The following is a 21,202-nucleotide window of genomic DNA, read 5'->3' on the forward strand; positions in this document are numbered from 1 at the left end:
TGGCTCTTGCTGCCAACCTGGTCATAGGGCAACCAGGCAAGTTCCCGTGCAGGATCTCTTGAAAAGAAGCACTGGAATATACAGTAGGGCAAAGTAATATGTATATTATGCGATGAGTCCAGCCCAGAACATCACGTGAGGAGACGTGATGCCTTTAGTGTAAAACTAAGGTTTCGGACTGGTTTTCATTTTGAACAGGAGCCTTTTCTAACTTGATGTGAGTTTTAGGAGATTAGTATATCAAGTATAGATTTTCCCTCTGCAACATGCAGAAATTTAGTTTTTAGATTTCTCTATTATGTTACTTTTATTGCAGAACCAAACAATGACAAGTATTCTGATTTCATTAGTGCAGAATACGAACAATAGGGCAATGCTGGGGAAGGGTGTGTACTAAATGAAAAATAGCTATTTCCTGTTGTCCTAGCTGCAAGATTGTACAGAATAAGTGTGTGTGAATGAATTGATGCTCTGGGATGGGTCTTACCTTATTCAGGAAGAATAAAGTTACACTTTATCATCGGTCAAGAAAAAAGCTCTCTACCTTTCAATGTCATTTCCACTTTATTATACAGTATATATTCTTGTTGCATCCTAGCTTTGTTCTCCACTGTATACACGTTGCAGCATGTGCAGTTCCCACATATATGAACCAATTCATCAAATTTGGGCTTTAGCTTTTCTTCTATTAAAAAAATAGAATTTCTGCAACATATCCTAATTTTGTATGATGGTACGCTGAAAAACTGCAGAGGGGGTATCAAGAAACAATTGTCAAATAGGTAGATTCTGAGATAGCAAAGCCAAGTTTAGCTTCTACAAAAGAAATTAGTTTGGTGTTAGCATAATGTTCTGAATTAAGCAATTTTTTAAAAAAGGTTTGTGTAATGAATGAAAGAGAAACAATTGCAGAGACACACTTCTGTCCAGTCCAATTGTGCAAAGGGTTTTACGGAGGAGGTACAAGCTTTTGTACAAATGAACACCACTTCCTTATCTGATTTCCTGTAGCAGAAAATCCTCTTGCTTAGACACACCCCAACAGTAATACTGTGTCTCAAATTCACAATAAGAGTGTGCAGCTTACACTATTGTCTAAATAGCATATTGTGTTTCTAGGTGTGCCAATGTCAGTTTATTTGGGCTAAGTAATTGGATTACACTGGATCTATAGGATATTTTGTGTCAACCCCATTTTCAAATACTGCAAGACAAAAGAGTACGCAAGAGTACTCCATTTTTCTTTTTTACATAATTCTCTAAAACTTTATAGTAAACTCAAATTTAATGTAAATTAAGTAGCCATATTTTTGAGAATATTTTTAAATGTTAAGTTCTACTGCTATTACGAAATCAGGACAACATTGTTTGTTTCTAACAGCAGTACAGCATGCAATTTTTTTTGGAAATGCAATACTGTGACAATACAATTGAATCAAATATTTGATGTGCTCAGAAACGTGTTCTGTGTGTATTATAGAGAAGCCTTTCTTTTTAAAAAAATATTTCCTGTGACACATACTCAGAGAGGGGAAGATTTTATCACAGTAACATTTCACTTTAAAGTAAATAAATGAAATGTGCCTTTGCCTTTTGCACATTTTAGATACATTTAGTTTCTGGAATTCCTGGAGATAAAAGAATGAACTGTACCAACTAAGTCTTGAATGCATACATCAGAGAAAATAGTGAAGTAGAATGTGTTCAGGGAACAAGGAAACAGAAAATAGGGGTAATAATGTTCTTTTTTTATAGAGGGGAGAGTCAAAATTAAATATCAAGCCTTCTTGTTTTTAAAGTTTAAAAAGTGAGCAGACTTGCTTGATATTGGCATATAGATAGAAAAGCAAGCAACACCATCTGAAAATCACCACCTAAGACCCTTACTAGTTTTGTAAAGTTTACATTTCCTGGTGTTCCTTCTGCCTCTTAACTAGGTTGGAGCTGTGTTTGGACGAATAGCTAAAAGGCTTTCAAATCTGTCCCTGTGCTCCAGTAGATAGAACAAAGGCAACAGGTTTTTACAAATCAATTTAGCTCAGTATTTCCTAATGATATGCAGCACCTCTCCAGGATTTCAGACAGGTCTTTCCCAGCCCCACCTGGAGATGTCAGGAATAGGTGCTCTGCAACTGAACCACAGCCCTCCCGTGATGTCAGACACCCCTCAAGGTGTTTCATGGCCCTGAAAGGCAATATAAATATCCAGTTAAGTTTTGCATCACCAGAACAGGGATCAATGTGGTTTTAAATGATTTTGCCATCTTTCTAAATCTGCCCAACCCTTCAGAGCAGCATGACACATGATATAGGAATATCACCTCAATACCTATTCCACTGACAAGGCGCTGCTGCATCAAAGAGCCTTAATATCAGTGGAGGCACACTCATTGGATGCAGCCAAAATGTCTCAATTGCTTTAGCCTAGGGTAGCTGGAAAACTAAAGTGCTCTTCTGCAATTCCTAATGAGGTTATGTCGGGGTAAAAAGGACTCCTGTGGTTGGAGGCTGTATTCTTCTAAATACCAGTTGCTGGAAACTACAGGCAGGGAGAGAGCTCTTGCACTCAGTTCCTGCTTGCAGGTTTCCCATAGACTTCTGGTTGGCCATTGTGAGAAAAAGAGGCTGGACTAGATGGGCCACTGGCCTGATCCAGCGGGCTTTTCTTGCAACTGCACCCAAGGGAAAAGGGACACTTCTTTCCTTCCTTTTGCCTCTGCCACCCAGGAGATTTGAATTCTGAATGATTTGGCTGGTTGTGTTAATTCCACACAATTGCATGTCCAAAACACTACATGGATCATTTATTTTCTAGATTTGCGAATGCTTAAATGCCATCTACCCCTTCATGGATCACTGCCTTGCCGTGGCGAAGGGGCTTGAATAACTCAGAGAAGCTATGAACTATGCCGTGCAGGGCACCCAAGATGGACAGGTCATAGTGGAGAGTTTTGACCAAACGTGATCCATCTGGAGCAGGAACCAGCAAGCCACTCCAGTATCCCTGCCAAGAAAACTCCATAGGCAAAGACAACAGGCCTGAAGTTGAGACTCCAATACTGTGGCCACTTCATGAGAAGAGGAGACTCCCTGGAAAAGACCCTGATGGTGGGAAAGATGGAAGGCACAAGGAGAAGGGGACGACAGAGGACGAGATGGTTGGATAGTGTTCTCGAAGCTACCAGCACGAGTTTGACCAAATTGCGGGAGGCAGTGGAAGACAGAAGTGCCTGGCGTGCTCTGGTCCATGGGGTTACGACGAGTCGGACACGACTAAACAACAACAAACAACAACAAATGCCATCTTGGACTGTGTATAAAAGAGGTATTAATTAAAACAAGCACACACACACACAAACAAACACACAAGTTGAAACTTCATTTCAGCTCTGATAATCCTGACCGGAATTAGGAATGCACTACCACAATGAGGCCACTCAGTGAGTGTTTAGCAAAACGTCACAAAAGGATTGCTCTTCCACTTTTTTCTGCTCATTGTGCAACCTTAAAACTACTTTCAGAGGAAGGAAGGCTTGAGAAATTTCACTCAACACGTAGAGGGCTTCTTGGGGAAAAGAACGAACTTCAAATCAAGTCACATGGATGTATCCCGTAAATAGAGACCATAAAGCTCTTTCCTAACACTGACCTATTGGTTTCTAAGTAGCTCTATTACTCTGCTAAGTCAACATGCTAATACTATTGTGCAGACTGCCATCTGAAAGTTTTCCTTTTATAGGCAAGGATCAAGCTCTGCTTCTAAATACTTGTTTGTTTTGGGCAACGTGACACCAGCACATGTCTGAGAATAACTACTACATGCTGCAATACTATGTAGAATAAAACTTAAATAGGAATTACTTACAAGTTATCAAGGTTAGGACTGTACTGCTAGTGACATGTGAAATGTGAAATAATTGAGTTAGTAGTCATGCCTACAAAATGCCTTGGACTGCAGAATATAAAACCTAGGACTAATACAACCAGAATTCTTTTCAACGTTCCAGCCTTGGCAAGCCCTCACTTCACTCTCTATGCTTCTACTCTTCCCACTATTCTCCTCCTCTTCCAAAGAAATTCCAAATTACACCAAAATTCTGTATTTCAACATAGAGTAGCTTCCAACCCTTGATATTTTTGTTTCTCTTCTTTGAATTCTTTTCCAGAATTGTATAGGATGAGATTCAATGTTTAGTAAACTTTTCGCTTAAGTATTGGACACTTGGGTGTGTCAAAACTCTAAAATGGCACTTATTTTTCCAATGTCAAGAATGCACAGAGTTGCTTATTTTGCAGCTAGAGAAGACAACGCAAACCCACAAAATACAATTAAGTTCCACATACATTAGAATTTTAAATGTTTCAAAGACAGGCAGTTGTCAAAATCTGGCTGCATTGCCAGCAAGTTATAAAACATCAAATATACACAAAGATACAAACTCCATATGCACAGTGAGGATGTATATTGTTTATTTACCGTCAGTAATTTACATAAGGCAAATATTAATAGTTGGAACACCTGCAATGTATGTACAGAGAGCAACGTAAATCTCAAAGAGGCTTTTGTCTATTAGTAACCGAACCATTTTAAAATTATGCCTTTAAGACCTTCTTTAGAAATAATTTATTGCTGATGCTGAACTAAGGCAAGAGGGATTTTTTTTTTTTTTTACAAAGTAGCAGATTCTCTTAGTCCCTGGAAAGTTACAAAAGTTACAAATATAAAAAAAAAATGTAAAGCCACAAAACACCCCACATTTATACAAAGCTAATACAAATCCTGGTTTCATTAGATAAATATTATGTGAGGTTGTTACCAAATATATTTTTAGAGAAAAGGTTTCTAGAATGTAAGCTCTCAATGTTCTTGAAGAATGAGAAAGCAGTTTTAAGTAAGTGGCAATTTGCTTTCAAGTACAAGATAAAAGAAAACTGCAAATGGCAGTATTACAATGCTGTGTCATCTTTACAAGTCTGGTCTTAGGGATGTCTTTGTTGTGGTACCAGAAAAAGGCCTATTAAAAAAACCTGGTCTTTGTGCAGTTGACTCTAGCACAAAGAAAATCTAATCAGGGGCTCAAGCAAGAATTTGCTGCCAATGTGGACTTAAGTCATGCTTAGAACAGATCCACTGAAATCATTATGGGAAGAGTCCCATAATTTTCCAACTATGACCAAGTCTGGATTCAACCTAGGCTTCTTCTTAAGATAAGTTTCCAAATAATCTTACAAGAAAATCACATTTGGTTTAAGTGAAAAGCATCTTGAGAGTGTGCAACCATCACCTTGTCTTCAAAGGCTGTTTTCAAAGTCTCCCTCTAGTTTTTGGGTTCTTCAAACTGCTCTCCCACACTGCAGTGAACTTTTCAAGAAGCCTGAGAGTGGGCCAGCAGTAGTCTCATCTTGCACTTCAGTGATAAAAGAGGGTTCTTTAAGCTTTGAAAAGTGGCTGTTTATACAGTGCTACTCCAAAATAAGGCATGAGGCTAAAGGTAAGACTGGTTTTTTGTTGCTTAAAAAGAACAGTTGCCTTAATTTTTCTACTTAATTTTTAAAAGAATTTTGACATTAAATGTTTTATTTCAGACTTTAAAACGTTGAATTTTGTTACAGTCTAAAATATTATATGCAAGATCACTCCATGTTTATTCCACGGAGGTTAGAATGAAAATAAACCTCTAATTTTACTTAAATACAAATCCCGGAATTTGCAGAAGCATCTTGGAAGCATTTTGTTAAGCGACACTTGAGAAAAAGTGTTCTTGCAAACCAGCCCTGTATTTGAAAGTTACATCTGAAAATGTGAGGTTCTACCAACATGACACACAGTTGTGTGTATCTTTCCCATGACTTTTTTTGAGGTTGCCATGAAAGGTTAAGCGGATGAATAGCCAGGAGCTGCTTCACTCTTTTCCCTCTAGCTGATTTTCCTATCAAAATGACACCCCCACCACCAAGCTGTGGAGGAAAAGCAGCTGTGTTATGTGTGAGACTGAGTGGGAAAGCTGCCAGCCGGGAAAGGACCACCCCTCTCCTCCCCAGTTCCCTTAATTAAATTTGCAGCCCCACCCCCAAATGTTTCCTTTTGGTTAAAAAAGTCAAATACTCCAAATCTCCCCACTTCTAGCCATTTTTCTGGAGTACAATGAAAAATTTGTGCACCACACACTTTAAAAACTATACCCATTAGCAACATTATAAAACTGAACCAATGAAACCATTTTGTTTCTTCCTATTTGCTTGTAGTTCCACATAAATCATGATTTGTTAACACATTTAAAAACAAATACTGCCCTTAACTATATATTACTTAGAAGACTAGCAAAAAGCGCTTTGCATACCGATTTTGATTGACTCCTGAAAGAATACAGGAGTGGGAGAAATATTATCCTTAGAACACCTACACCTATACTGTTACACTTCAGAATATCTGAGTGGGTGGTTTCATTTTTATTTTCAGTATTTTCTAGCAAATATGCAACATCTCTGTGCTGTAGCTAAGTTTAACCTGGCAATGGAGTCCCCACCCCACCCCACAAAAGGCCACATTCTGAAACATTGGCATTTGTGTTAAGGCCACCGCAAGGAAAAGCAATTAAGAGGCACTTTAGGTTAAAGGATTCTGCATCAATTAACAGCGTTTTCTGATGCTGTAATAGGCTCACTATTCCACACTGAGCCTGTTCTATTAAAGCACTTAATTGGCACGAGCTCTCAAGTTACCTGGATCTAGACAGCAAAACTAAATTGGTTTCAAACCTATGGATTTTGCTGACTGACTTCCTTCCACAAAGATTACGGAATTACAATAGCAATGCATCAAATTTGGCCTGTGTAACAAAAAAAGGGGGAACTGTGCTGCTAATCTCTGATCATGTTAACCATTAAAACATTGATGAGAGTAAAGCGTTAGAACAGGCATAAGTATCCATTGCTTTTGTAGATGTTCCCTTTAAAGCATAGCATAAAGTTATGTTTATAGTTAACTTGGAAATCCAGAGTAACTAGTAGCATATGGGCTTTTAAACCAACACCTGAGAAATCAAAAATGTCACTAGCCTCCTCAGAATTGAGATGAAAAAAGGCAGTTAGTTCCACAAAACGGTTGTGTTTTCAGTGAATGAGGTGCTTACAAGGCGGAGTTATTGAGGTGTGCAGCAACTGAGGTGGAAAGTGGAGGCCTTTTAAAATTTCACTGTCTTGCAATATGGCATTTCAAGGTTATCATTCAGTTCCCTTATAATTTTTGATAATCACTTTCTGCCTTTTTGGCCAGCAATATAATATTCAGTCCTGTATGTTAATACAGTTATGTGCATTCTCAGTATTGTCAACACTATAGATGCACCTGACATCTATAAACACTGCTGCTGCTTAACAGAAACAAATCTCTCGCTTGGTTTCCTCCATCATCCAAACCATAATGTATGAGCTAACTGAACAACAACAACAATCCTCAAGGAACATTCTTAAAACAGCTAATTCACAGCAACTGGCAGACATCTAAAGCTGCAAACAGCTGTGTGATTTAAGCTAGTTAGTTCCAAACTTAAAGCATAGATTTTTTTGTCAAACCACATGATCTAACAATGACCAATTAAGATCAGAAGTCCCTTTGCATGATTCTTTTTGATTAAAAAATTCCCGGGTAGCGGACCTCCTTTCTGGTACCATTTGGCGAACATCCTATATTGGCATGGAAGCAAAAATGCATTTGTAAACTTCAAAGACAGCTTAATTATTTGACAGGGTGGAGCTATTTGCCACAAAGAACTGACGGCGGTGGTTGGCCAAGCTTGGAGAGCAGTCCAGAGTTATACAAATCTCTTCTATAGCCCTTTCACATGCCAAAACTGCTTTTTAAACTTAATCAAGTTTCCGAAGTAAATTCTTTAAACTGCATGTCTACAAGTTACTTGTTATTGGAGTACAGGCTTCGTCAGGCTGAAAAGAGGGAAGAGGTTAAAACTTGTGAGTTAGCTTTAAAAAAGTTGAGGTCTGTTAAGAAATGAAAACTCTTTCAAGACACGAGATATAGCGGAAAAGATTTAAGCCTGAATTTTGAGAGAAGTTGGCAATTAACTGGAACAGCAGCAGCTTTACCCCACACATCGTGAGGTCGGACAAGACCTTTTTCCAACTCCTGCTGTAAACTATTAACACAAATCAAAGTTTTTTGTTGTTGCTGCGCATCACTGTAGCATGAGCTGCTTGAGGTTGTCATGAAGGATGGTATCCTTTACATCACGGAATACCAGGCGGATATTTTCTGTATTAATAGCAGTGGTGAAGTGGTTGTACAAGGGCTTCTGCTGCTGCTGGTCCCGGCGTTTTGTGCGAAAACAATCCACCAGGAATTTTTGGACGTCTGTTAAGTTGTGGGGATCCCCTTCAAACTCTGGGAAATAGTCTTTGATGCTCACTTTTTGCACTTTTTCCTCAAGTAAGTCTGTCTTGTTTAGGAAGAGGATTATGGAGACATTGCTGAAAACCCGGTTGTTGACTATAGTTTCAAAAATGTTCAGAGATTCTGTAAGGCGATTTGTTAGTCGATCCTCCATAAGTACCTGGTCGAATTCACTCGATGAAACCAGGAACAATATAGAAGTGACGCTGTCAAAGCATTCAAACCAACGTTTTCGCTCTGACCTTTGGCCACCTACATCAACCATCTTGAAGGGAACATTTTTAATCTCAAAATCATACTCATGAATCCCTTTTGTAGGTCTTCGTGCCAGTAGAATATCTTGCTGGGAGGGAAGATAGTCCTAAGAAACAAACAAACAAACAAACAAAGTTAATTAAGGTGCTGTGAATGGTACTGAACATTAAAATGAACTGCCCTGGAATATTTGAAACAGAAAAGATTTTATCATCCTTTGTTATCTAAATGTGTGGTTTTTTAAAAAATAACTCAGTAGTTGCGTGTACGATATAGTGCCAAAAGTATAATGAGAATGATACCATTCTAAGTTTATCTCATTTAATTGATTAAAAAGTTTTCAGTGACAAATATATGGTTTCAGAAAGAGAAATTATTGGGGGCAGGGAGAGAAGAGAAGGGAACCATTTTCTATGATTGTGTTTTATTCAGGAAAGCACTTACCTAATTTCTAACATTCTGCAAAATTAGCTATGTTATTAAGTAACTAATAGTGTGTCTGAACATTAAATAAAGCCCCTCATAAACTTAAATTCATAGAATTTAAAGTTGGAAAGCAGAATTAAAATGCTAACATATCCTAGCTGATTTGTTCTAATCAAGAAAAGAAATACAGAAGAGCTTAATGTACAGAAAAGGACACAGCTTGCTACTTTTCAATCTTTTTGGCTATGCAGATTTGCAATGCTATTTCTTCTCCGCATAATATAGTTCAAGTTTAGGATCTTTATCTTTCAGAAGCAGACACCTAAGCCCAGAATAATGCTGCTTAACAAGCAGAAGAATGTGGAAGACAAACACGAGAGCTGAAGAAAGGCGTGTGCTGCTTGATGTGAAGGCAAGATAGATTGAGAAATGCTGGGAGCTTTCCCGCCTTCCCAAGACGCTTGTCACGACTTCGCTGCTGCTGGGGCCTAAAGCCCAATTCAACAGGCTCACAAGATTAACCAACTCAACTAAAACAGAACTGTCTAGCTGAAAAGTGATTATGGCTCAATTTGCACATCATGGTAAGCAGTAAGTCAGGGGTCAGCAATCTTTTTCAGCCGTGTACCGGTCCACTGTCGCTCAGACCATGTGGTGGGCCGGACTATATTTTGGGAAAAAATTAAAATGAACGAATTCCTATGCCCCACAAATAACCCAGAGATGCATTTTAAATAAAAGGTCACATTCTACTCATGTAAAAACAAGCTGATTCCTGGACTATCCGCAGGCCGGATTCAGAAGGTGACTGGGCCGCATCCGGCCCCCGGGCCTTAGGTTGCCTACCCCTGCAGTAAGCCATGGCTTGCCGTGAATAAGCAATGTGCTCAAGCACACTGCTCAAATTGTTCCTGCTTCATCGTTCCATCCAGCCTAGAGATGTGAGAAACAACCATGAAACCCAGGCTTAGTGTTAACATGCAAACCAGCACTGGTAGTTTGTTTCTCTCCAAACAAATCATAAACAGAAGTCAGGCTTTGTTCCTTACTTACCCATTAATGTTTAGAGATAAAACAAACCGTGAGCACTGGTTTGCTCATAACACTAAGCCAAGGCCTGTGTTAGCTTCCACCTTTTTCGTATGCCTTTGGAGCTTATAAACAATTCTATAATCCTGATGGAAACTGTGGCCCTGAAGGCGCTGTTATTCGCTTTACTGTGTTTTAGAGCTGCCCAAGAACTGGGCAACATGCAATTTGAGCAGACAAAAAACACCATTAGCATCAACCATAGCACTCTGAGTTAATGGAGGAAGCTTAGTAGAGGACGCCAATGACTACTGAACACAAACACCACATAAGCAGTTTGTTGGCATGTTTTCTCACTTTTAATTTGCAATATAAATTAACTTTCAACTGTTACAAGCTGTTAAATAAATAAAAACATTCCAAACATACCAGACTGCTTTAAAAATCAATGAAGTTACACTTACTTGTTCTCCAAGTTTATCCAAGTTATCCAGAAAATATTTCACAGATTCCCCCTAAAATGAAGGAATTGTACAGTTAATGGCTTTTCATAGGTAATATATGAATACAACTATCTAATGCAAATTAGATAAAGCAGGTATATTGCACCCCATTCCTAAACACACTTGCTTGAAAACAAATGCCACCAAGATCTGTGGGACTTGCATCAAATCAATGGCCACAATCTATCATAGGGCAAGCACATTGATTCCAGGGAATTTAAGCATTCTGAACACTCCTGGATTGGGACCAATGTACATGGGATCAGGGTGTGCAAGGTAACTGTTTAGAAATTCTGCTTACAAGGAGGTAAAGATGGGGAAATGACTCCAAGTGTGACAATGATTTCTGAACTTCTGCATAATTTGCCTGCACAAATTTGCTGCTCATCTGTTTAAAGGGGGAAGATTGATCCATTGACATTCATATGAGTTACATGCACATAAGATTCTATTTCAATAAATACAACTGGCTGTAGCAAGCAGCAACCCAAATTTCAAGGAAGTGCAAAGTCACTAATAACAGAGAATGTTGGAATATAGCTCCCGCCATGTTCACCACAAACTAGTACATCTTTTTAAGAAAGTGTTTTAAAAAACACACATTTCAAATTACCTTTCCATGCATACAGAAAGTTAATATAGCTGGCACAAGCCCGAGATGGCTCATCATCCGGGGGGGGGGGGCGGCTATCATTTGACTCAGTATCCTTCAAACAAAATATTCTTTAAGTAGTTAAATGCTTTGTTATGTATGGCAGGTTTGAGAAAGATTACAACTGCCCTATAGTACTGGGGCTAGCACAGTGTGATTCCTAGAAAACACAATTGCTATTAGAATAAGTCAGCATGCCCTGCAACAATGCTGCAGTGTACCCCACTTCTCTTAAAATATGTGCTCTTATCCACCATTTGATGCAGCCATTCTCTCCAAGCAGAGCATTGCACTCTGTATCCTCCACACTCCAGTATTTGCAGTTCTCATTGGATGTTTGCCTTTTTCGTTCCCTTATTTTTTCTTTTTTCAAAGTTTACTTTTTCCCTGCAAATCTCAGAAAACGCTCAAGCATGCTCTTTTTAAATCTAAAAACATTTATTCCATATTTTCCCCCAAAAAGAACCCAGAGCAGTTTAAAGCAATAAAACAAATATGCCCAGATAATTTATTAAAACACCATCACAATAAAGCAGAACACAAGAATAGTACTCCAGAAAGCACCAGTCCATAAGACTGAACTCAAGATAAAAGATAAAAAGAAAAGCATCAACATACCACTCATGTTTCTCACAGCCCCCTTTATGGTTACAATCCTGCTAGTACTCACAAAATGCACAAAGCATATCTTCAGGCTTTAGATTTTAATTTGGTCAAATCAGGTTTTCATAATAAGAAACAAATCTGCATTTAGTGCAACTGCAGGGCCTGGGGCTGATGCATGTAATAACCACTGTGAACAGTGACAAATTCTGGAAGGATAACCGTGTCATTCTCCTGACGTAAAAAAAGAATCTTGAGGAACTGTAAGCATGAAGATTTACTGTGGTGTAAACATGCACTCTATTAGATGTATAAATGTTTATCCTCAATTGGAAGATTTTCAAAGATCCTCTTTCCCTCTTTTAGCCACTCCCTTTTCTCTGTTCCCTTTCTCCCACACAGTCGTCCCTCTCACTTTCTCTCCTTTTCCATCTTATGTGTACAGTTATCATCGCCATCAATCACTGCCAGTGTGAATGGACTCTTGCATATATCTCACATTCCATGACGATTTGGCCTCACTAATGAATTTTATCTTTCCTGTAACCAGTCTCCTGACTCAGGATCACATTTCTTGCACCTAATGAAGTGGGATTTAGCTTGAGAAATCTTGTGTCACAACAATCGTGCTAATGTAAATGTCCCACCCGACTTGTGTTGCACGAAGCACTCCTGTTTGCCAATGTGAAAAGTATGCAATGGTTACTCATAGAATCTCATAGAAAACGAAGTTCCAGCCAAGGACATGTTTTCACTTTGCATAAACTACATACAGGGTAGATATGGGACAAACCTGAGGCTCACATGCATCTTTGACCCAGAGAATATGTGGAATAAATCTTGGCTTCCAAACTGTTGGGGAAAGTCATGCAGAGGTATGAGGTTGAAGTGTCATCACTGCACTGATGACACTCAGCTTTACTTCTACGTTGTTCTGCACAGCACCATATAATTGCAATTGCGTCATATAACACTTAGCAGTGGGGAGGGAGAAGAAATCATAAATACAACTGGTATGGTGCAGCAAGGCAGCACTCAGCACATCTCCTGGAATCTTCTCAGTGTCCATTCACGAATTGCATGAACTTCCGTTGTTCTTCACCATCTTTCAATCTGAGAGTTATTTTAATCAGGGGAACATGCTGTAATCTCACATCCTGTTTTATTAGGCTTTAAATCTATATTAATGTGTACTGGCCACCTTACCAGGATACCTGATGTATTCAGTGGAAGCAAACTGTTGCCACAATAAAACATTTAGGATTATAGATGTTACAGTACTCATTCAGAATCATTTATTGAGAAATACAGTGTGCTTGCTTGCTTGCATTTCACTTTCTCAGATCTGTGCTTACTCTAAGGGGTTATCCACTGTGCAGGTAACATATGATGAATTCATTCCCAGATCCCCAGTAGTGATGTATGGAAGTGAGAGCTGGACCATAAAGAAGGCTGATTGCCCAAGAATTGATGCTTTTGAATTATGGTGCTGGAGGAGACTCTTGAGAGTCCCATGGACTGCAAGAAGATCAAACCTATCCATTCTGAAGGTAATCAGCCCTGAGTGCTCACTGGAAGGACAGATCCTGAAGCTGAGGCTCCAATACTCTGGCCACCTCATGAGAAGAGAAGACTCTCTGGAAAAGACCCTGATGCTGGGAAAGATTGAGGGCACAAGGAGAAGGGGATGACAGAGGACGAGATGGCTGGCCTGTGTTCTCAAAGCTACGAACACGAGTTTGACCAAACTGCGGGAGGCAGCGGAAGACAGGAGTGCCTGGCGTGCTCTGGTCCATGGGGTTACGAAGAGTCAGACACGACTAAACAACAACTGATCCACTGTCCAGAAATTTCCATGACATATATTGTGGCATTGAGGATCAGAGTAAGTTTACAGTTCACCATTCATGTCTATGTCTATCTATTCCTTCATTTTACAGAGGTTAACCCTCTTCTGTTGTTATTCTGAACACACTTACCTGGTAGCAAATCCCAATGAACTCAGTGGAACTTACTTTTTAGTAGATATGTGCAAGGCTATGTTTTTAATCATTCCTAGACTATGCTTTTAATGATTCCTAAATTATAGATTGCGCTATAATTTAATCTGCACCTTTAAAGAGGAAGAGATCAATCACTCGGTAATTTGCTTGAGGTCAAAAAGAACTCTGTGGTGAAAGAGGAAACTGCACTGAGGTTTCTTATAACCAAGGATAGCATTAAATGATGAATTTTTCAACCACATAGCAAACCATGTTCTACCAGCAAAAAATACAGAACAATTTAGACAAACTTGCAAGCCTATAGTATTGTCTGACAAGCTTTTGCTAACTTAGGGAAAACTTTTACAGTACTCACCAAATAACTAATGTTATTGTTTGTAGGCTGAGACAAGCTAGTTCTGAAGGTTGTATTTTATGTACTTTGGGATGCCAAGTGTGAATTTTGCTTTCCCCTAAGCAAATGAATAAATAGTATTTTACCTGAAATTTAAGATGATAGCCATTTGTTCTAGATGTCTATAAAATCCAGACCACTTGCCCAAACTATGAAATAGAGCACCTAAGTGCTGAATGCCGTACTCATATGAAATCTCAAACATTTCTGTTAAGAAGTCGCCAAGATACAGCAAATATCTTTCCTTGTTTCGTTTCTGTCATCCCCATTTACAACTCCCGCTCCACAGTGTATCTTTGTTTCCCCCTTTTCTTTCACCTAGAGATGCATCAAAATTTCAGGAGAATGCCAAAGGACTTGCTCTTCCAGGTTTTTGTGCAAATCCACTGTGTATTTTATTGAATATCAGACTTAACTATTGTAATGCACTCTACGTAGGGCTGCTCGTGAAGAGTATTTGGATGCTGCAGCTTGTGCAGAATGCACAACGAAGCTGCTAACGGCCAGCTCTGACCAGACATGTATTACACTAGTCCAGAAATCTGCATTGGTTGTGAATTTGCTTTTGAGCCCAATTTAAGGTGTTAATACCGGAATATGATGCCCAAAATATATGAAGGAGAGGCTACACTCAAATTGGGCATAGAGCACTAGAATATCCCATTTAAAACCATCACAGAACATGTCAAGATGAAAAGTATAAAAATATGAGAAAATCACAAGCAACTTCAAACACACATACATGCCATTCGTTTCCTTATACAGTCAGAAGCTATCAGTAACCAAGTGTTAACTCTCTAAATCTAACAGACTTATGACCACTGATATCTGAGCTTGGATGTTTCCACAGGGTTACAAATAGAGATCCTCCAACCCTACCCTGTAACTGAACATTGTATGGATTTCTGTACACTAAGATGGCAAAGAAGCTTAACAACATCACTGGTGTACAAAGTTAAAAAAGGCCTTCTGTCATTTTGCTGGCCTTCAGCCAGTGTCTCTGAATGCTCACGGAACATCTGCTCTCTTGTTGAATTCATCAGCATTATCCAGGGCCAAACTCAGCTACAAAGCCTGGTCTTTTTTTCCAACTGAAAGATCTGAGTAATCTACAGATGCGCACTGTTAAATACACTGATTCATAAACAGCAAGTATTCCGTTTTCAGAGGGGCTGTATTTAGATAGCATGTGGTTCTCCCCGTAGTCTTGTGATCAACTGAAGAAAGTTTAAGCAAACATTTTAGTACAGTTAGACAAGTGCTGGTTTGTGATGAACTGTGAGAAAGGAAATACTTAGAACCTAGAACTTGATGACACATCCAAAGCAAAATCTGTATTTTCTCCTTAAATATTGTATTCATTTACAGAAGCCTAGCCTATTTCCATCTGAGTCAGACATCTGGCAAATTAGTCATAGAATCCAGTTTCAGTTTGCAAACAGGCAACAGCAGTAACTATCTATGCACTATAAACCAATGTGCCCTTCTGCAGGCGAGGCAGTCAGAATTATTCACAAATGGGAGAGCTGAATATCCAAAAAGGCTTCTAAGAAAAGATCCCTTGCAACTTAACTGCACAATTAAGTTGCCCAATGCAACATGTGTTACTTGTCACACCCGACCTGGGTCTCCTAGTACCACCAGTTCTCCAAGTCAAGCTGTTCCATCCTCTTCAAATGCAAAGGGTACTTAAGATGCCTACCTGAGAGACCTGAGCAATTGGCTCTGGACCCCATTGTTCAGCAAGTCAGAGGTCACCCCCTCAAAAGACAGGGGAAAGAGCCTGTAAAGAAGCTGAGCTGCCCTGCAGTTATGCTCTTCCCACCACCAGAGATACAGACCAGACTATCCTTGCCCACTACTTGTCAGTAAACCAGAACAACTATAATACGCTAGGATTGGTTCAGTTTTAGAGCCACATTATTCTGAATTCTGTTCTACTTTGTCCTTCACCCTGAATGAGGAGGAAGAGGAAGAAGAGCTGGAGTGGGAGGACCTGGCCCCCCAAGAAGAAACCGGGGGAAACTCAGATGTGGACACCAGCTTCCTGCCTGACGGTGACAGGAGGAAGAAAACCGACGATGAGGTTCTTCACCTACGAGAAGAACTTCGCCAAGAGTGGGAAGCCAAACAGGAGAAAATCAAGAGTGAAAAAACCCCTATACCAGAATGACATTCAAACAAGGTTATATGACTCTTTGCTAGTTACTCTGTGCTGTCCAATGAGAGATTAAAGCTTGCAAGTAAAAATGGAAAAGGGTATGACTACAAATTTCATTATGTGATCTGGCACTGGGGTTGGGCATTTGACTCGTCAACAAAGATTTAGCTGATTGATCGGTAAAACATTTGTCAGTGTTTTTTTGAAGCACTGTTAAAACAAAGTAATACTTGAATCCAGTCTTCCCCAACTTAGTGCCATCCAAATATCTGGAGGACACTAAGTTGGGGAAGACTGGATTAAAGCATTGATTTGTTTTAACAGTGCTTCAAAAAAACACTGACAAATGTTTTACCAATCAATCAGCTAAACTGGCCAGAAGAATACCATGGTCAATGGTACTGAAAGCCACTGAAGAACCAACAGGGTCACATCCCCTCTGCCCCACCCAATCTACTCCCTAATGTAAGCCGTCCACATGAGACAGAGACTGTTCTTACCCAACCTAAGGTATGAAGACTGATTGAAACAGATCCAAATAATCAGCATCAGCATGTCAAGTTGGGAAGCTATCATATGTTCTAATACTGTGACTAATAATGAAATATTAGCGATTGGAGGCTAGTTCAAGGTTTGTGGATTCAATAAGGATTTACTGTATTTAATGAATTTAACCACCACCTCCAGAACGATAGGAACCACACCCTTTTTTCTGTGAAATGTTCACTACCTTCATCTCCAGCCCAGTTCTATTGCTGATTTCAATAGCCACAATTGTCAAGGATCCAGAGTATACATGTTGGGATTCAATTATCTAAGAAGCTTATCCACATCCTCCAACTGCACAAGCCATGAAATTCCAAGGTCCTCCTGACAAAGTAGCCTAAGCGTGGACATTAAAGTCCTCAACCCCATTGCCTTGGAGTCTTCAATAACACCCTCAAGACCACCTGTATCAGTTCAAATAGGGTTTGTGGGCAGAAAAACAATAGGTACAGAACTGGCCAACTGCTGAATAGGGCATCTGATGAGGCAGATGCTGTCCAGAGTCCAAAGCTATACATCCTGCCCCTCAAATTATGCTTGGTGCTACATCCAATAGCTTGGGCATCCGGGAGAGGTTCATACCTCCCTCAATATCCAGCAATGTCTCAGTAACACAGCCAGACAGCTCACTGATCACAAATCAACACTTATAGTGTTTTCCTCCACGGCTTACCAAAACATTCACAATTACAGTGGTACCTCGGGTTAAGTACGTAATTCGTTCCGGAGGTCCGTACTTAACCTGAAACTGTTCTTAACCTGAAGCACCCCTTTAGCTAATGGGGCCTCCTGCTGCCGCTACGCCGCCGGAGGACAATTTCTGTTCTCATCCTGAAGCAAAGTTCTTAACCTGAAGCACTATTTCTGGGTTAGCAGCGTCAGTAACCTGAAGCGTATGTAACCCGAGGTACCACTGTAAAATGCACAATACTAAAAGCCTTTGTAGTATGTGCTAATGACTAAGTAAAATTCAGCACCCACCTGATGCCCACTAATTTCTAGCTCTCATTCTCCCCCCCCCCCCATTACTAGGGTCAGAATGTTATAGACAAAGGTGAAACCATGACTGCCAAACCACCACTTTCAGGGTCTACAACCCTGTAGCCCTAGGTTTCATGAGCCGCATATGCCCCCCCTCCCTCACCTGTCTATTTCCATACTGCTGATAATTCATAGTCCCTAGTTTAGTTTTGCCTCTGACAGCTTTCTTCTTGGTTCCTCAGTTCTGTGCCTTCGCCACTGTTTCTTCATGCCCTCCTTGTCAGTCCACAGCCTGCTTTGTCCCCCTTCCTTCAGCCACCTTGTCTTTTGACTCATCTTCCTTCCTGCCCCACCCCCACAACCTTTACTGATCTTCAGGGTTTTCTTCGGATTCTCCTTTAGCTGCAGTTTCTTATTTCCTTCATCCTTTTCCTGAAGCCTCGTTCTCCAGTTAGCCTTCCAGTCCATTCCCAGTGCTGATTTCAACATCTATATAAAATTCTGGAGAAAACTAAAAGGAAAAGTAGGCAAATAAATAAAGCATTTGAGTAGTATAAGCTACTCATATGAAAGGCCTGCTGCATTTAGCAAACTGTTTTTCATGTCTTTCCACTGACAACATTTGTTTCTGTATCGCCTGCATTTCCTGCCTGGGCTGGAAAACACAGTGTAGCAACTTCTTCATGTCCTAATTTAAATTTACTTCTATGAGATCAGAGGAGAGAGTACTGCAAAAGTTTAATCCAGAAATATTCCAACAGGCGAAATGCAGCCTCTTAATAAGGGTGAAAGCTAACTCCTAGTGATGAACAGCGGATCAAGTATTGAACTTGGACGGGGGAAATCAGTGTTCATGTCCCCATTCAGCCACGTAGGTTCACAGGGGAACACAGAGAATGGAAGCTGAACCCTTATTGCATGTCCATTGCTAATCTCTTTGCAAGTCATCCTTCATGAGTTCTTTTCTTATCTCCAGGTTCAGCGTCCTTACAGGAGAAAAGGAATTCTGGAAATCAAACACCCCAAGCTTTGTACCTCACTAGGTCAGAAGCAGGTTTAAACAAACGGGTCTGGCGTCATCACATAAAACTTGAGCATTGAAGACATACAGAAACAAAAAGTTCAGTGAAATATAGCTACACAGCCATGAGCATTTCTGAGGCTGGCTCTCTTGTTGTTTCTACGCTGGTTCCCAACCGATTAGATCAACCCTATACATAGCTATTCAAAGACATGCTGGTAAGCTCTCATGCCAGTTGTTTACATGCCCAACCCTTTCCCCCTCTCCAGCTTCATATTTTCTAGTGCTAAAAGCAATTCAGGCCTTACTTTTATGGTATTTTCCTTAGTGCCACTGAGATAGTGACATAGCTACACACAACCTAACCTAGCATGATTCTTTAAGCAAGGTGGTAACACTTTAACGTTAGATGCACAGCACCAGTAATTCAGCCTTCATTGCAGAGTATTCATTCCATGTTTTTTGTCCTCCATATATTTTACCATTACAGGATTATAAATTCTTTAATGCTGTGATAGCAAGACTGACACAACATACTGTAACTCTAGGCTAGAAGTTGAACATATTTATCACTACAGCATGGGCCATTTCCCAATCAAGTGTTCACCTAGGGATAGGCAAGTGACAAATCACAGGGCTGCCAATTGCTTACGTGGATAATGAACATTGCTCTCCACTGCTTTTCATGCTAAAAAGAGAAACAAACTGTAGAGATTCTAACCAAACACACCTTTTCCTGTCATTGACAATCTGATCAAAGGCTTGCAAGCATAGTCACAGACGTAAACAGGATTCTGAAGAAAGACACTGTTCTAATTCTTCCTGGAATGGTCTTGCACTAGTTTTAATGGCAATTCTCTTTCAAAGTTGTTAGCAGACCAAGAGGCCAATTCTACATCCAATTTCAGTTAAATGACAGAAGTGAGCATCCAAAGCTCTGAATACTGTATGACCATGTTAAGAGAATATTCAAATTATTTAGAGAGATGCTAAATCTACAAAGAAGCCACAACAGTATTCAAACGCAAACTGTTCCTCACTGGATTTAAACAAATATATTCCAGTGTAAAACTAAGCAGAAGCAAATTAATTCAATTTAGATTTATCCAAATTGTTCTAACTCCAAATTTAAAATTAAAATGCAACTGGCTTATATAGTTGTATTTACAGTTAGACACTGTTTGCAAGGTTTTTCTATTCCACTAAATATTCCTTTCGCTAATAATCTTGTACAGAAATAGTTGATTTTGTTTAAGAAATAAGATGCCACCACTCTAAGACAGCTCTCCCTTCCTCTTACATGCTAGCCCTTCAAAAACTTCTAAAGTGAAGATCAGCATCAGATTAAAAACAGTCACCTGATTATGCCATTGACATCACAAAAAGCTATTAATTTATACCTGTATCACTTGCCCCATGAATCTATACAATTGAATCTCAATTACACTAGTACCTACCACCAGACAATATATTCATTCCAATCACACAATACTATTTTAGTCGCAAGCTCTGATCACCGGACTCTGAGGCAAATATTTTCGCTACTCCTTATTGGGGGGAAATAAGAGAGTGATCTCACCAGGTAAGTTCTCCTAGAGAGGAGCTACATCTACGGCGGTACCTCCGGTTACAAACTTAATTCGTTCTGGAGGTCCGTTCTTAAGCCAAAACTGTTCTTAACATAAGGCGTGCTTTCGCTAATGGCGCCTCCCACGGCTGCAGCGCAACTTCCACTTGCACCCCAGGGCAAAGTTTGCAACTGAGAGCATCTACTTCTGGGTTAGTGGAGCTGGTAACCCGAAGTATTCGTAAGGAGGACGGTACGTAACACGAGGTTCCACGGTAATGTCAATTCATTCTAAAGCACAGGTGTCATGTGGGAACTGCTCTGCATGACATGAAGTAATTTCAAGTGAGACTTGATTCAGAAACACCGTATTTTTCCACATTGTAGCAGAAATCACCAAAATCTTGCAATGTACTTTATTTAGTACTCAAACATGTTAAGCAGTGAATAAAAGGCTAGCACACAGAACCTACTAAGCAGAACAATTGGAAAACAGTAAAATTGAAAACAAGCAGACTGTCCGCTACAAACAATAGTCACTACCTAAACAGTACTACGCATGTTTGTTTCAGGCCAAAATGTCCTCATGGCTGATCTTTTATTTAATGCATAGATCATTTAATTTATGGTTTACATCTATTCAGTGGATTTCTA

The 21,202-nt window shown here is 39.7% G+C and overlaps 1 protein-coding gene and 1 long non-coding RNA gene across 2 annotated transcripts in view; one reads left to right on the forward strand and one right to left on the reverse strand.

The window, feature by feature from the left end:
* Window positions 1–4,448: 4,448 nt before the first annotated feature.
* Window positions 4,449–21,202, reverse strand: part of GNA13 (G protein subunit alpha 13) — a 28,625-nt gene continuing 11,871 nt past the window's right edge. The window contains exons 3-4 of the mRNA XM_083427827.1: window positions 10,582–10,632; window positions 4,449–8,768 (exon numbers count right to left, since the gene is read on the reverse strand). Of these exons, the coding sequence (XP_083283953.1) occupies window positions 8,193–8,768; window positions 10,582–10,632 (627 nt within the window). The 3' untranslated portion in view covers window positions 4,449–8,192. The remainder of the gene's footprint in view (window positions 8,769–10,581; window positions 10,633–21,202) is intronic.
* LOC310671780 lies at window positions 9,219–20,418 on the forward strand. Its single transcript, XR_014508182.1, has 2 exons — window positions 9,219–9,672; window positions 13,281–20,418. It is a non-coding gene; the product is annotated as an uncharacterized lncRNA (long non-coding RNA).

Source organism: Podarcis tiliguerta, assembly GCF_965153285.1.
Source record: "Podarcis tiliguerta genome assembly, chromosome: 2".
Lineage (NCBI taxonomy): Eukaryota > Metazoa > Chordata > Lepidosauria > Squamata > Lacertidae > Podarcis > Podarcis tiliguerta.